General features: G+C 32.8%; 1 protein-coding gene across 5 annotated transcripts in view; it reads left to right on the top strand.

Moving 5' to 3' along the window:
- Positions 1-905: 905 nt before the first annotated feature.
- Positions 906-15,705, top strand: part of LOC130666225 (calcium-dependent secretion activator) — a 30,567-nt gene continuing 15,767 nt past the window's right edge. Inside the window, exons 1-4 of one of the 5 annotated variants that reach the window (XM_057467015.1) lie at positions 911-1,337; positions 1,459-1,509; positions 14,837-15,391; positions 15,452-15,619. In XM_057467015.1, coding sequence (XP_057322998.1) covers positions 14,945-15,391; positions 15,452-15,619 — 615 coding nt within the window. In that variant the 5' untranslated portion in view covers positions 911-1,337; positions 1,459-1,509; positions 14,837-14,944. Of the gene's footprint in view, positions 1,338-1,458; positions 1,510-1,748; positions 1,889-14,836; positions 15,392-15,451; positions 15,620-15,705 lie in introns of those variants that run through there. The other 4 variants (XM_057467018.1, XM_057467014.1, XM_057467017.1 and 1 more) reach the window with 4 other exon arrangements.

Raw genomic sequence — 15,705 nt, 5'->3', positions numbered from 1 at the left:
ATAATCGTATCGAGATTTAAAAAAAAGCATTTTATAGCTTGAAATCTCTAGTTTTATATTTGTGCAAATATATATAAACATATATCTATATGAATATATATTTACATACATTTATACAAATATATGTGAACATATATTTATAATATTATATATTTACATGTATAAATATTATATGTCAGTCATATAATTAAATCATATATCTTATCATATAACTTAAAGTATAGTATAAAATATTATAAGCAATATCTATAAGTTAGCATATAAAAAAAATATATTACCGATATATATGTTGCAAATTATAGAATCATATAATATTTCGGCAAAATTTTGTATATGGCTCCATATATGACTTCTTATAATTCCATATAATTTATCATATATTTTGAATTATACTGAAGCTCATATATTGCTTTTTCATACGGGGAACTAAACCCTTGAATTCTCAGTATACATCAAAGTTACCAAATAAGCTTGTTTACATTAGAACGCCCGAGTTTTACAAGGTTAAAATGACCAATGATTTAAAAAATCATTATGTAAATAACATTATGATCATATACATATGTAAGCTCTGTTGAAAATGTCGGAGACTTTAACAAATTTTGACAAATTATATTTTATAAATATAATTTTTTTATATTCTATAGATAGAGGCATTTCTATGAGGTTGACAATACATAACAAAACGGAGTATTTGCTTGTACAAAACGGTCAGCTGCTATTACACCAAGCGCGCAGCCGATCGATGGCCTAGTAGCGCTTTATACAGGTAGAGAAACTCTCTCCCTCTCTACTTGGTTTTCATTCGAATCAACTGAATTCTCTTTTCTCATTCGTGCTTGGCAATCCCACTCTTATACGCCGCATTCCCTTCCCCTGATATTAATCGCTCCTTACTCTTACCCCGCTTTAGCACTACCACATTACGTTGATTCAACCTCTTCTATCTTTCTAGCTTTCTCACTCGTTATCTACCAAACAGTCAAACGCGTCACAGTGCGCGTGTTGTTACCAATCGTTCCTTGCAATTTCTTTTTAACCATTATCGTCGATGAATTTTTTCCATTTCTTTAACCTCTCCTCAAATTCTTTCTTACACTTTATTCTTTACTATAAATTTCATTTTTTCATAAGATTATTCCACTATTATCTACTCCGTTTCAATTTTTTTACATTTATTTACTCTTTCTGTACATTGCTGCACTCCCTTGTGTCCTCCTCAATGATCTACCAACCTCACTGCCGAGCCGTCATATTTCCTTCACTCTAGTACCGGTGTTAAATCTGTTCTCGAGTGTAAATCAGAAAAGTTAAACTATTTAATATCTCAATACATGGTAAGATAATTGATTTGAAAAAGTAACAACTTTTTTGTTTCTTCACGTGTTGTAATCACAAAATAATTTGCATTCATATATATTATCACTGTGACACCATTGTTATCTTTTTGGGCATAAGCGATGACTTGTTTCAAGATTTAAATTAACGATGGAGACATTAATTGAAGAGGTTAGTGAAACAGTTGTAGCATTGGTCAGACATTGATATTCTGGAGATATTGTTGAGCGGTTCCTCAGTATTAATTGCTGCAGATTAATTTAAAAAATTTTCATAAAATTAATGACACACCCAAGTTCGTATTGCTCTGCGCGACACATGTGCCACAGTCGCTAGAGCAATGGCGAGGTTTAGAACTCGTGTCTAGATCAATAACGTTCCGTGAAGAATTCCACAATGTGACTACTATATTGTATTCAGGAGAACTTGACGTAATTCTTTTATCGTCATTAGTAAAAAATGATCGATTTTAGGCTGTTATATATTTTCATGGACAATAATAGGATTATAACATAAAAACGGTTTTTTTTTCGTTTCGCATTATTAATTAGTAAGTATTTCAAGCTTATTATTATTGACTTATAAATTAATAATCTCATCATTTGATTCGTATTTTTACACTTTAGATAATCAATAAACTCTTGAGTATATTCGTCGATTATTCTGTTCTTTTTATGTTTTGAGAGGTAATTGAAGTAATGATGTCACTGCTGTGCTGCAAAAGCCTCGTGACCGATATGTCAACGAAGCTTGACATGTTATATATTACAACAAAATTGAACATTTATACTTTTATTATATATCACATAAAAATTTCATTATTTTTTTCTATAGTTATTATACAATTATTGACAATATATTTTCGACTTAAGCCAATCAATAAATAGTGTTAAAGGTGTCCTTAAGTAATCAATTTAAAAGAATATTAATATATGAGTTTAAAACTTTTAATATTCGTGCTTTCATACTTAATATTCTACACAACCTAATCTGTGGAAAAAAGTTTTAATCTGACCAGATACACTCAGATCTGGATAGACCTGCAAGAACAAACCTTTCATTTGTATCTGCCTGACTAGATCTTGCCAAATCCAACCAGATATAACCAGATATGGTATAATGGAAATAAGGAATCATTCTGAGCAGATAAATCGGATCTAACCAGATCTTAAATTATCTGGATCAGTAGATTTGAGCCATTGAATAGATACAAATTTAATCAGATCTTATCCCTGATTAAAAGAAAAGACCCGGGTTAAAAAATTAGATCTGTTTTAAAATAAATGATAAATTCAAATATTTTTCCTTTAATTCAAGTTTATAAATCGTATTTATTTTATATAAGAATTTAATCTGTTTTTGCCCGTACTATTCCTTATCCAGGCTAATATCAGACTTATTTTCGTATGATATTTAGTCTGTTTTAAATCGCGTTTAGACTAAAAACAGACTTTTTTAATATAATTATTGCTCTGTGTTCAATTGTTTTTAAGGACAAATAAAGGACTTTTCATAAATATAAATAATAATAATAATAATAATCTAGATTTATTAATTTATTTTAATTTTCTTGGTATTTAAAACATGCTAATGCGCTTCCATAATAAGATGTCACACAGAGAAAATGTTGGCTCGAAACCTACCATTTTTTACAATGCTGTTGATTAAACTTGAAACAGGAAGTAAAGCATCCAAAAAATTATCGTGCTCTTACAAAAAATGATTATACTGTATCACATTACTTATTACGCGCGAGAAACTTATCGATGAGCTTTAATATCAATTACTTCCATACATTATAATAATTTTGATGCAGCATAATAATTTTTTACAAGAGCATATAGTAATTTTTTGGATACTTAACTTTCTGTTTCAAGTTTGGTCGACAGCATAATAAAAATTGGTAGATTTCGAGCCAACATATTTCTCCGTAGCACAAGAATTTTGATGTTTTCTTATGCCAAAATATTTTCAATTTTATCCTGTAAATAAGAGAAAATTCTTGACATTTTAAGAGTTGTTTTATCACTTTTATTCAATGATATAAATATTCAATGAAGACAACTAAAAAATTAAGCTGTCAAATTTTCATTAACTGCCGACATTTTTAAACAAAAGATAGTAAATAAATAGTAAATAAAACATAATCAATTCTGCAACTTAAAATTTTTTCATAAATATTGCCCATAAATAAAAATTTTATAAGTCCACGATTTAATCTAGTTTTGTCCTTGTAAATTTTCAGAACTAAAATTTTTTAAAGTTCACGAATTAATCTAATTTAGTCTGCTCGTAACGCGTTTGTTTTTTAAAGTAGCAGGTCGAAAAAAGCTTAAAATTTTCATAAAAGATCAAAATCAGATCAAATAGTCCAATTAGACTAAAATCAGGTCAAATTTTTCAGTCCGGGTAGATCAAAAACCGATTAAAATTTTTATCGAAGTTCAATAACAGACCAAGTAGTCCAAATACAGTCCAGTTAGACTAAAATCAGATCAAATTTTTCGACCCGGGCGATTCGAAACGATTTGCAATGTTAAACTTTCATAAGAAGGGTGATCCAAAAGTATTCAACGTATTCAAAAGCATTAACAACTATTTAAGATTTTTTTTTTCTAATCGTTTCAAATAGTTACTTTTAATAAGGGATAGAACGTCCTAAGTATTTTGTAAAATCTATTCAATTTAAATTATTATTTATAATATTGCACATCTCGAAATCGAAGCGGAGAGGTAGTGCTCTACTATCACCAAAGTTTTACAAATACTTATAGATTTCAAAAGATAAAAGAAAAACTTTAAAATGTGTCCAAAAACATTTATTAAATTTTTTTGGTTTGTTGTGAAGACATCTGTGCAGACCTCAACACAAATATAAAAAAAATTTCAATGATTCTCATTTAAAAATCTTATAGCAATCTTGCCCAAATCTCGTCACCAGTACACTAGTTGTCTACATCTTTATATAACTATAGATCTTGCTGTAGACCCTGGTACAAAGTTTAAATTTCAAATCTTGTACAAGACTTGAAAAAATACTTTGTGTTCTGTGATACTTCAAGAATTGTGCAAAAACATTGAAGATATCTTGCATAAGGTACATTGGTACAGTGACTGGAGCTAATCTTACTCTAGAAATTACTTGCAGATACTAACGCATATCTTGCGGCAGATCTGCTCAAAAAGTCTCATGTTACACCATCCATCTCACTTCTGTCTCTCACTTTATCCCCTCTATTGAAATACGATACAGGATCTTGGGGTAAAGTGACAGAGAGTGTAACATGACACTTCTTGAGCAGATCTAGTGCAAGATATGCGTTAGTGGCTGCAGTAATTTCTAGTGCAAGATTAGCTCAAGATATGCGTAAGTAACTTTACTAAGACATCTTCACGGTTTTTTTGTACAATGTCATGTACAAGTCCTGCAACAATTTTGTCTTAGAATCTTGCATTAATAACTTGTGACAGATTAATAGGGATACAGAGACGCTGACATCTAGGGGTCTTCCGCAAAATACTTTCATAAAAATAGTACTACAAAATTATTTTATGCACGTTATCTTAGGCAATCCCATGTAATATCTGTCAAAAGATTTTTGTTACCAGTAAGACCAGTGTTGACCAGCAACTTGTGATGAAAATCATTGCAGGGGTTTTATATTAAAATTTTATTTTTGGTATAAGCAAACTCAGCATAATATTATAAAGAGTATATTTTTGCGTACTCTCTAAATCTGAAATAGTGTATATGCACTATACCCGTGTAAAAAAAATTCGTTCCAAAAAGATTCCAAAAAAGTTCCGCATATGGAACTTCTAAACATGAGACAGATTAGAACTTCGAATGGAACTTTTTTGGAACGTTAGTTATTTTGATGGTAAAAAAAAGTTGTTATGAGCGAATTTAGAGTGAAAAAAGAACGTTCTTGGAACTTTTTTGGAATTTTTTATGGACGTTTTTTTTTAGTTCTATTAAAAATACAAAAGTAGTGATTTTTGAACTATTGTGGAAGCTTCTGGAACGTCTTTATTCTACAAAAGATGCAAAAGAAGTGATTTTGGAAAGTTTTTGAACGCCTTTTTTAGTCCATAAAAAGTCAAAAGTGGTAATTCCGGAACTTTTTTGGAATGTTTTTGGAACATTTACTTTAGTTCTATAATAAGTTGTAAAGTAACGATTTTTGAACCATTTTTGAATGTTTTTGGAACGTCTTTTTTAGCTTTCGAAAAAGTCCAAAAGTGGTGATTATGGAACTTTTTTTGGAATGTCCATTTAAAATTCCAAAAATTTCTAAGAACGTTCTTTTTTGACTCTAAATTCACTCATAAAAACTTTTTATTTATCATCAAAATGACTAACGTTCCAAAAAAGTTCCATTCGAAGTTCTAATCTGTCTCATGTTTAGAAGTTCCACATGCAGAACTTTTTTGGAATCTTTTTGGAACAAATTTTTTTTACACGGGTATTATTCAGTCGTTTTCACTGTTTCAGATTTAGAGAGTATGGTTGTAGGCCAATTCAGATTTGAATATATATAATAAAATTAGCGTTCTTGTGTGATGAATTTCTTCAGATTTGACTATCTGTACAAATAGTTAAAAGTGAAGAGACCTGCACGATTTCGAGAACAAAAATTTTTTAAATCTGACATTTTCCGTCTAAATATAATCAGATTTGATTGTCTAATCATCATTTCTTAGATATAATTATTATATGACCAGATCTAAACTTTTCTCATCGATTTTTATAGTCAACATTTCAGAGAGATGATTTTAGAAATTCAATATTTATGTATTTAATCCACTCATTTCAAGATGAGCTTTCGAACAAAAATATTTTTAAATTGAATTTCTTTAGAGAAATGGTTTTGTATTTTATTGTTTTGTGTACAAACAAACTCAACAATAAATATACAACAAAACTCTGAGAAGATCTATGCGTATTTACATGATTTTTAACGCATTAATAATGTGAAGCAAGCTTTAATCACAATAATATGATAGAGAATATCACCGCTATTATTCATTTTTAACTTCCCGCTAAGAAAATTGTAAATTTTCAAAAATTCGGGAAGTTATTGGTTTCGGTCCGATTTACGAAAATCGAATTTCCATCAGATGTCGACGTTTCGAGGTCCTAGGAAGCTATCCTGACTAATTTCACGATGATGTCCGAGTGTATGTATGTGTGTACGTACGTACGTATGTATGTATGTAAATATTCATAACTCTTGAACGGATGAACCGATTTTGATCGTTGAGGTGTCATTCGACGCGGCTTGTTAATGTCTTGAAGCCGTAAAAATTTGAACTTAATCGGTAGGGTGCGTTCAGAGATATTTCAAAAATAAAATTTTTTCGAAAATGTTTTATTTGGATAACTTTTAATTTGCTCGATGGATTGATTCCAAAATCTAATCAGCTCTAAAACTCTATAAGCCGCGTCGAATGCCACCTCAACCATCAAAATCGATTCATTCGTTCGCATGTTTGCGATTCATTCATTCGTTCAAGAATTCGTTGACGAAAGAATTCAAAAAAAATTTTATCCTTGGTTTTTTTGAAATTTCTCAAAAGCGGCTAAATAAATCAATTTCAAAATTTGATCAGCTTCAGAACTTGATAAAACGCGTCGATTGCCACCTCAACCATCAAAATCGGTTAATTCGTTCGCGAGATATCGTGGGAGAAGGAAATGCTAAAAAATGGTTTTTTACAAAACAATGGCATACAAAAGTATTAGCGAGCTCAAAGAGCTCGAAAATGTATTCACAATAATGTTTTCGAGCTCGTTGAGCTCGGAAACAGCGGGAAGTTTTGGGGCTGGCCCGCAGAGTCAACTGACAGACCGATTTTTTTTCGTAGATTTGCATAAGAAATACATGCGCAATTATGTAGTTTGCTTTAATTAAATTTTATAACAAATGTTTCAATGCAATAGGAACAGAAAATTAAACTCAATAAATTAACTTTTATATCGCAAATTAAGAATTGAAAATTATGTGCATTTCTATCGATAATTATTGATCAGGTGTTATTTATATAGTTCGATTGTTGAAAAGTTATTGTCAGTTTTGTCTATTTCAACAATTAAAACGCATTGTTTCAGTAGTGAATAAGAAATAATGATTCATTCAAAAATATGCAATGTCCCTGAGTAAGAAAGATGATTTGAATTTCCTTACAATATTAAATATTTTCATAAGAGGTATCATTCAAAATTATATAAATATTTGTAATCATTCCATATGATTGGAATGATATTATTATTCCCATTAGTAAAGTACAATTTTTATTTTTAATATTAATTTTCTTAAAATCTTATCTAGACCATAAGGAATGATGACCTCTTTAACGTACTATAGATTCACAAAAAATAACTTTTATTAAAACATTTGTTTTCTGAGTTTTCCGATAGTTATATATCTATAATTGCACAATGGACTGAAATAAACATAATTGTTCAACTGCCGTTCAGATCTTGAACAGTTTAAATTTAATCATAGTCGACATACTTTTCTCGACATTCCTTCCACACTGTGGTATAGCCTTGGATTTGGTAGCAGATTAACAATTACAATAGAGCTTAAATGTTCAAAATCGGAGTGTCCTGGCGTATCTGAATTATAATAACTTACAGAGATCTATCGGACATAATGATAAATTATGCATTGTACTGTAAAATACTGCGTTTTACCATAATTTATGGTAAACTGTTGTATTTTACTACAGAATACCGTAGTTTACTGTAAAAAACAGCATTTTTCCAGAATGGTAATATACATCTTTAGGATACGGTACCGTGAGTACTGTACTTTACAATATTGTATCGTACAATAGCATACTTCACGGTATCTTACCGTAAAATATCAAATTTTACGATATATCATAAAGTACGGTTTTTACAGTCGATACCGTAATTTTTCTAAATACCGTAACTTAGAGTAATTTTCGTGATTCACGGAAAAAAAAATCTGTCTATCGGTTGACCCTGTGGGCCAGCCCCAAAACTTCCCACTGTTTTCGAGCTCCTTGAGCTCGAAAACATCGTTGTGAATACGTTCTGAGCTCTTCGAGCTCGAAAATACTACTGTATCCCACTCTTTTCGAAAAAAACCGTTTTTAGCATTTCTTTCTCCCACGATATCTCACGAACGAATCGGCCGATTTCGATGGTTGAGGCGGCAATCAACGTGTTTTATTGAGTTCTAAAGCTGATCAAATTTTGAAATTGTTTGGTTAAGTCGTTTCAAAGATATTCGCAAAAAACCGTTTTTTGGCATTTCTTTTGCCCGCGATATCTCACGAACGAATGAACTGATTTTGATGGTTGAGGCGGCAATCGACGTGTTTTATTGAGTTCTAGAGCTGATTAGATTTTGAAGTCGATCGTTCGAGTCGTTTCTGAGAAACCGATAAAAAACGAAAAAAAAAAAAATTTTTTTTCCGTAATTTGCCAATATTTTCGAATCTACTTGATCAAATGATCTGAAATTTTAAGAAAAGTTGATGGCTAACAAGCTCTTTCGATTGCCGCCTTAACCATCCAAATCGGTTTATTAGTTAAAAAATTATAAGCCGGTCACACACACACACACACACACACACACACACACACACACACACACACACACACACACACACACACACACACACACACACACACACACACACATATATACATACAGACACTCAGAAATCATTCTGAAAATAGTTAGAATAGTTTCCTAGGACCTCAAAACGTCGACATCTGATGAAAATTCGATTTTCGCAAATCGGGGTGAAAACAATAACTTGCCAATTTTTCGAAAATCGTCGATTTTCTTAGCGGGAAGTTAAAAACCGGTAGCAGCTACCGATTATTTCGGACGCAGTTACCGATTATTTCGGTAACTGCAACAGATTATTTCGGTTCTACTGACGAATTCCAGTGGACAAAAAAAACTTTCTGAGGGATGTGTGTACGAGTGTGCGTGCGCGCGCGTGTGTGTGTCCGTGCGTGTGTGTGCATGTGTGCGAGTGTTCGTGCGACTACGTGTGCGTGTGTGTATTTCAATGTGTGCGTGTGTGTATTTCAATGTGTGCGTGCGTGTATGTGAGTATGTGTCTGCGCGTGCGTGAGTGCACGTGTGTGTTCTCCTGTCTACGCGTGTGGGTGCTTCTGCTTACGCGTCTGTGTGCAAGTGCGTGCGCATGTGTATATGAGTGTGTGTGTACGTAACTGATACCAAAACAATCCGTAACGGCTACCGATTATTTTGGTAACAGCTACCGGAATAATCGGTAACAGCTACCGAAAACAAAATCGGTAACTGCTAACGATTATTTTTTTCCGTGTACGCGTTATCTATTGTAAATTATTTTACCTACTGTATAAGTAACGGTAAATTTCTGTAATTTACCTAAATTCGTATCCTTAAGGGTGAAAATGTATATATAGTTAGAGCGGATATGATGATTGACCATTTGAGGATTATTAAAATTTATTATCAAACCCGTCGATATTTTTTATCTTATTCTTTAACTAAAATTTTGTAAGATGTGGTAAAAATATTTCTTTTTGGTAAATATATATTTTAGATATTATAATTTCTGTTATGGCGTAGAATTATCTGTTGCACTTCAATAGGCAATAAAAAATTTGATTGTTCTTGTTTTTTTAGGGTATACGTGAAATCTAAACAAATACTAGAATTGCAAAATTTTTTAATTCAATCTCAATCTATTTTTGTGAATAAATTTTTGTGAATACATTTTCGAGCTCGAGAATACTTTTGTATGCCATTGTTTTCGACAAGAAACGTTTTTTATAATTTTTGCTCCAACGAGATCTCTCAAACGAATTGACCGAATGAGACGGTTGGGGTGGCAATCGACGCGTTTCATTAAGTTTTAGAGCTGATTTAATTTTGGAATCAATCCATCGAGCACATTACAAGTTATCAAAAAAAAAAATTATTTTTAAATTTTATTTTTGTAATATTTCCGAACGCACCCTACCGATCAAGCTCAATTTTTCATAGATTATATGGATTAACAAGCCGCGTTGAATGCCGCCATGGAGATCAAAATCGGTTCATCCGTTCAAAAGTTACAGAATATTTATACATACGTACGGACATACACACATACATACACTCGGATATCATCTTGAAATTATTCAGAATAGATTCCAAGCACCTCAAAACGTCAAGATCTACTAGAAATTCGATTTCGGAAAATCAGACCGAAACCAATAACTTCCCGAATTTCGAAAAATTTTTAATTTTCTTTGCGGGAAGTTAAAAATGGCTGATTACGCGACTGGCTCGTATGCTCATTGTAATAGTTCATGATCAGAATTATACTCAGTCTGATGCAGCACAAGAATGCCAGCACCGTAACCAGTCGTGTGCAGAGGATATTGATTCATGTGCGCACACGAATTAGTAATGTCCTGCACAAGACTGACTACGATATGTTACAGCACTGGTTAGCGTTGAGCACAGAAACTATTCATGTTGATGTCACTGGAATGAGCCGTGTGCAGCACATGAATGGTTCCTATGCTAAATACTATCCAAGGATGTGATATACAATTGTCAGTCTTGTGCAGGACATTATTCATTCTAGTAGGAGAGCTGATACGCAAGTTTAGGTAGGTTCTTGAGGCACTTAGCAAATTTTTGTGTCCCTAAGAGACCCCTAAAAAAGATAACCGAGGTCTGGCTGGAGGGTAGCGGCCCCCCAGCAACCCTTGAATTTTTGAAAAAGGAAAAATTTTTTATTCAAAAAATATTTTTGAGGCATTTTGATTTTTCTATATATTGAAGTTATAGGGTAGAGGTACCATTTGTGGCCACTGCTCCATTTTTGGACATTTAATATTTTATTTTAATTAATGAAAAAGAGTAAAATAAAATTTCCATTTGAATATTGGGACAAAAATATTTCTAAACACTTTTAAAAAATTAATCATCTGATTGTGGCTTTTACGAATTAATTAATTAAAATTTTTCACGTGTCCAAAACTGGCACTAAAGTGACCAGAAACGGTACTTCTACCCTATATGTAAAGAATCGATACATGAAAAAGCCAGATTAATTAGTCGGCACTTAATGTTAGCCAGACTAGTAAAAAATGGTTTGTAAAACTAATTCAAAAAATGTTCTTGAGGCACTCGGAAATTTTGGGAGGGTAATCTAGCTAATTAAACATAAATAATTCCAAAAAGCTAGATCATTTTGATGGCACTTTCGATCTGCCAGATGGTCGTAAAGTTTCGCGTAAGTGCGTGTGAACAGCACTATGTGACGCTTAATGTGCGAGAGAGAGCGTATATTGACTGTACCTCTCGCTCAAGACCACTACGACATGATTGGCTCTCGCGAGACCACGTGACCTACAGTGCGGTTAATTTAAAATTTCGGAGTAAATAAGTAATTCTGATAATAATAATAACAGTAATAATAGTAATAATAAAATTTAAAATAACATAATAATAATATTGATAATAAAAATGATAATAATAATAGTAGCAATAAGAAAAATAATGATAAAATTAAATCAAATAATAATAAATTTTTAAAAAATAACAATGAAAATAATATTAGTAATAAAAATTTTTAAAAAATGATAAAATAAAATAATAATAAATTATTATCATTATTATTATTTTATTTTATTTTAATTTATCATTTTTTTTTAACTTCCCGCTGAGAAAATCAACGATTTTCAAAAAATTCGGGAAGTTATTGGTTTCACCCCGATTTTCAAAAACCGGGTTTTTATCATATGTCGACATTTGAACGTGCTAGGATGCTATTCTGACATTTTCAGAGCGATGTCTGTACGTATGTGTGTGTGTGTGTGTGTGTGTGTGTGTGTGTGTGTGTGTGTGTGTGTGTGTGTGTGTGTGTGTGTGTATGTGTGGATCTAAACCTCTCGTATCTTTTTGATGAATGAACCGATTTTAATGGTTCTTGCGGCATTCGAAAGATATTTTCTGAACTAAGATTTTCAAAAAAAATTTTAGACCATTTAGTCAAATAAACTCTGAGATATTCAAGAAATACGAAAAAAACAAAAATGTTTTTCTCGTTTTTTTTTTGGATATTGTGAAAACTGTTGGATCGATAAATTCCAAAATCTAATCAGCTCTAAAACTCGATAAAAGCTTTCGATTGCCACCAAGAACGTCTCAATCAGATAATCCGTTGAAAAGATATCGTCGACGAAAGAAACAGTAGAAAACGGTTTTTTGCAAATATCTTCGAAACGACTAAACCAATTATTCCCAAAATTTTATCAGCTCTAGACCTCAATAAAACGCGCCGATTGCCACCTCAACCGTCTTAATCGGATAATACGTTCGAGAGATATCGTCGACGGAATAATAAATGTTCAATCAATATCTGCTTTTTTCATTGAATAACATCATAATTACTAAACATAATTACTCAAAACTAATATGTTCTTCTCTACATAAGTCATTGGAAGTGATCGCCTAAAAATCGTCATGTTCGCTCGTATCAGGATATACTTACACGATGTAAATACAACGTATCACGTAAATACTTATTTTTGAGCTAATTATTGAACATAATTGTGAACAAATATAAAAAATGCTCATTCATTTATTATTTTAGATTCTAAATTTTTAAACTTTAACATAATACGTAACCCTGTTGAGCTTGAAAAGCTCATAAAAAAGAGAAACAAAGGTATCTTCGAGCTCGAAGAGCTCGAAAATGTATTCACAGCAATGTTTTAGAGATCAAGGAGCTCGAAAACAGCGGGAAGTTTTAGGGCTGGCCCGCAGGGTCAACCGATAGACAGATTTTTTAATTTTGAACCTAGTCCCATACAGGAGCTGCCAGAGTTGAACAACGGGCCGCTACTTGGCCCAGCACTGGGAAACCTAGCTTTGGCACACCTATATTGGCCCAGGCTTGGGCCAAGACTGGGTAACCTAGCCTTGGCCGTCCAATGGCAAGCCAGACTTGGGCCAAGACTGGGTAACCTAGCCTTGGCCATCCAATGGCAAGCCAGGCTTGGGCCAGGACTGGGTAACCTAGCCTTGGCCGTTACAATAATTACCCGGGCTTGGGCCAAGGTAGGATTACCCAAGTTTGGATATACCCATGATTTATACAAGTAGATCATATAAATGTACCAGTTCAACGTTAGTAGATTCGTCCAGTAGCTACCGTTCGGACCCAGTAATCAGAAGGACGGAAGTTCGCGCCCAGAGTCCAGCAGAATTTCCACCGAGTTTTTTTCACATCATTTACCTCCCTTAAATAATTAAAACGTTAATGATCATGAATTCTACGAGGTTAATAATAATAAATTTTTTTAAATTAAATTTATTCGTTTCCTGGAAGCCTGGGCCAGGTCTGGCAACCAAGCATGGGCCCGTGGTACTTTCCTCTCTGGGGTATCTTCCACACGACTGATTATGGTGCTCGCATTCTTGTGTTGAATCAGACTGAGTACGGTTCTAAATATGAACTGTTACTGTGATCACACAAACTAATCGTGTGCTGGTCAGTAACCGGTCACCTTAAAATTTTTCTTTGTAGAGTTTCCTATTTTCTTATTCTCATGATAGTATATTAATTTTGGAAATAAAATAGCTTCGCTGTTTAGAAAATATGTTTCAAAAAGATTCGTAGTGTTAAACGCCTACAAAAAGCTACATTACATTTCATTTAAACGATTTAATGGTTTTAAATATTATTCAATTATTGTTTTTTAAATCATAAGATCATTATGAATCATATGTTTGAATCAAAGTTACACGGCGATTGATCTCTATTTCAACGGGCATAATTATACACACGTTTTGTAAATTTTGCACATGACATAAAAGCCCCAACAGTGCTTTATACTTGATTGAAAGTTTTTACGTAATCCACTTACATTAAATTATCTTCACAGGTTATTTACTATATTAGTATGGTATAAAAAACACATTAATTTAAAAAGAACTATCTTATACATAAACCTGATATTATTTTTAATACGTTTGTTTGCATTTTCATAATAAAAAATTTCATTAAAGTCAGGTGGTTAGTTCAGACGTGACTAGGCACAATATTTTCCGAAAGTCTCAACATCAGCAACAGCATTGGCGTAACAGTTATATCATTTAGGTTCAAAACTTCTATTACATTAACGGAATTAACAATCTCCGACGCCGAACCTCTTATGAAACCCTATCATCGTATACATTTTATTTCTATGGAGATTTCTATTGGATCAACATGCATAAAATTAACTTTAAAATAAAGAAATTTATTAAAATAAAGGTTTTTAAACTTTGAAATTGATGCTTTTTATTCTTTTCTTGATCAAACTTTTTTGATAAATTTATAATTGAAGCAAAAAAAAATTTTAAGAATATAATTCGAAATTGCCGAAATTATTTATCCGGCATGTGATTCCTTTTTTTCGTTCGTAATATGTATTTTTTCTACATATTTTGATCGTACGGGATTTTTTTGATTATAGCTCCAAAAGCGGAGATAACCCAAATAACGGAAACGACATCACGCACACGCCGCTAGAAACGGCCTATTCACGTGAAAGTAATCGTATTTTTTACGTTCAACCAACGTCATGATTGATCCAAGTTCATCGGATGAAGAACCTGATGAGGACCAAAACGCACAGCGTGGAGCAGCCAGTGGGGGCCGGGCTACCGGTAGTAGCCATGGTTCTCGTCGTCATCCCAGCGCTGGAAGTGGAGGCTCCGGTGCGGGTGCCATGAGTGGAGGTAGTGCCGCCGGATTTACTGCATCACCTGGAGGTCAGAGTCAAGGCAGCGGAGGATCACCAAGCTCGCATGGTGGATCTCATGGACGCCAAGCAGGAGTAAGCCAAGGCCCTGCAGCCCAAGAAGCTGCAGGCTCTGGATTAGACGTCCCTAACTTATCAAGTGCACGAAACTCGCTGTCACCATCAATGAGCGCTACCCAAGATGCTGCGAACTATGCAAAGTCAGTGCAAAGGCCTACCAGCCCTTCGCCGTCTGTTGCTAGTGAAAAAACAGAAGTTGATTTACAAGTCAGTTGGAATCGAATAACTTATTCAACTTATTTATTAATTGAAAACTTATTATTTTAGGATAAACAAGAACGTGAAGAAGAAGAAAGGAAAACTCGCATACAACTTTATGTATTTATCTCTAGATGTATAGCTTATCCATTCAATGCCAAGCAGCCCACGGACATGACCCGAAGACAAACGAAAATTACAAAGCAACAACTGGAAACATTGTGCTCTCGTTTCCAGGTACATAGTTTTAGTCTTTTTTTTGTTAATATTGAAAAATATATTTTAGTAATATGATGTAGAGTTAGGTTTCATAATTTTAATAT

This window comes from Microplitis mediator, chromosome 4, assembly GCF_029852145.1.
Source record: "Microplitis mediator isolate UGA2020A chromosome 4, iyMicMedi2.1, whole genome shotgun sequence".
NCBI lineage: Eukaryota > Metazoa > Arthropoda > Insecta > Hymenoptera > Braconidae > Microplitis > Microplitis mediator.
This window is presented reverse-complemented; position numbering and strand designations above follow the sequence as displayed.